Raw genomic sequence first — 1624 nt, 5'->3', positions numbered from 1 at the left:
GAGTGGGCTCTGCGTCCCTCACCTCCCGGGCGTGGAGTGACACCCCGAGCCGAGCCGTCCCGGGGAGCTGAGAGAGGGAGAGAGCCAGGAGGAGAGCGGGACCCAGCAGAGCAGGAGGCCAGAGGCTTCCCCGCTGTGTGGGCGCGCAGGGCAGAGCGGGTCGGCAAGGGGTGAGGGGAGGCCCTGCGGGGCTGTTCTGAGAGCCCAGAAGGGCCGCTCCCCCGCCGCCCGCCCCTCAGGAGCTGGCCGAGAAGCACCAGAAGACCCTGCAGCTGCTGCGGAAGCAGCAGACCATCATTCTGGATGACGAGCTGATCCAGTGGAAGCGGCGGCAGCAGCTGGCGGGGAACGGAGGGCCCCCCGAGGGCAGCCTGGACGTGCTACAATCCTGGTAATGGGTGTGGGGGGCCGGGCGGGGGCGGCAGGGGCTCAGCGTGGTGCCACCGGCTGCTGTCCTGCTCCTGTGTTTACGTGAGCAGCCGGCTCCCTCTGTCGGGGCACAGGTCTTATTTCACCAGTGGTCTGGTTCCTGCTGCAGGCTTTGGTGCCCCCGTCCTGTGCCACCTTCCCCGGGAGGGGCGTCCCTGGGTGAGGGAGTGCGGTGGGGCCAGGTGTGCCGAGTGACGCTCAGGCTGGTTGGACCCAAGTCAGGGTCGCTCCTGTGTGTTTCTTTGTGTTTCTGGAAGGCAGGGCAGCCGTGCTCTGCTCAGTGGACAGGACAGGCCAGGCGGCTAAGGCGCCGAGCCTTCCTGGGGGTGGAGCTGGGTCTGGGCCTTCTCCCCAGCCTGGGAGCCGTCCGGCTTCTGGCCTGGAGGAAGCGGGTGAAGGCTTTGTCCTTCCCTTCGGCCTCGGGGCTCCTGTGCAGGTGTGAGAAGTTGGCGGAGATCATCTGGCAGAACCGACAGCAGATCCGCAGAGCTGAGCACCTCTGCCAGCAGCTGCCCATCCCCGGCCCCGTGGAGGAGATGCTGGCTGAGGTCAACGCCACCATCACAGACATCATCTCAGCCCTGGTGACCAGGTGCTTGCTGCCTCTTGGCCACACCCAGGGCCCCTGCGGTCGGCCTGGGTCGCGGGCAGCAGGGTCTTTACAGACAGGGCGCTCTGGCTGAAACCCTTCCGTCTCTGCCTCACACCCTCTTCCCATCCCCCTCTGCCGCCTGTTGCTGTGGCCTCTTGCTGTTGACCTTGCCCAGTTTCTCTCGTGGACACTGGATGGGCCTGTTCCCTGCAGCCCGTTTCAGCTGTCGAGTTCATCTCACTGCCTCCCCTCCTGCCAGCTCCCCCGACTCGCAGTGGCCCCCCACCCCGGGAGACCGGGGGCTGTGCCACAAGCCCTTCTTTCGCCTGCTGTGCCCCGCGCAAGGCGGCCTCCCCACGCGGAGGGAGGGACCGGAGCGCTGTCCCCTGAGGCGTCACCTGGTCACTTGTGTCCCCGCAGCACGTTCATCATCGAGAAGCAGCCCCCTCAGGTCCTGAAGACCCAGACCAAGTTCGCAGCCACCGTGCGCCTGCTGGTGGGCGGGAAGCTGAACGTGCACATGAACCCCCCCCAGGTGAAGGCCACCATCATCAGTGAGCAGCAGGCCAAGTCGCTGCTCAAGAACGAGAACACCCGCAAGTA

The 1624-nt window shown here is 66.7% G+C and overlaps 1 protein-coding gene across 1 annotated transcript; it reads left to right on the top strand.

The window, feature by feature from the left end:
• Nucleotides 1-208: 208 nt before the first annotated feature.
• Nucleotides 209-1617, top strand: LOC112063332 (signal transducer and activator of transcription 5B-like; the record flags this gene model as incomplete). Its single annotated transcript, XM_024118198.1, has 3 exons — nt 209-391; nt 866-1021; nt 1442-1617. Coding segments are annotated over 3 exons (515 nt in total), but the record flags the coding sequence as incomplete, so codon positions are not given.
• Nucleotides 1618-1624: the final 7 nt, after the last annotated feature.

This window comes from Physeter macrocephalus, unplaced genomic scaffold, assembly GCF_002837175.3.
Source record: "Physeter macrocephalus isolate SW-GA unplaced genomic scaffold, ASM283717v5 random_12291, whole genome shotgun sequence".
NCBI classification, from domain to species: Eukaryota; Metazoa; Chordata; class Mammalia; order Artiodactyla; family Physeteridae; genus Physeter; species Physeter macrocephalus.
The sequence above is the reverse complement of the archived record's forward strand: the minus strand, read 5'-3'. Positions and strand labels throughout refer to the sequence as shown.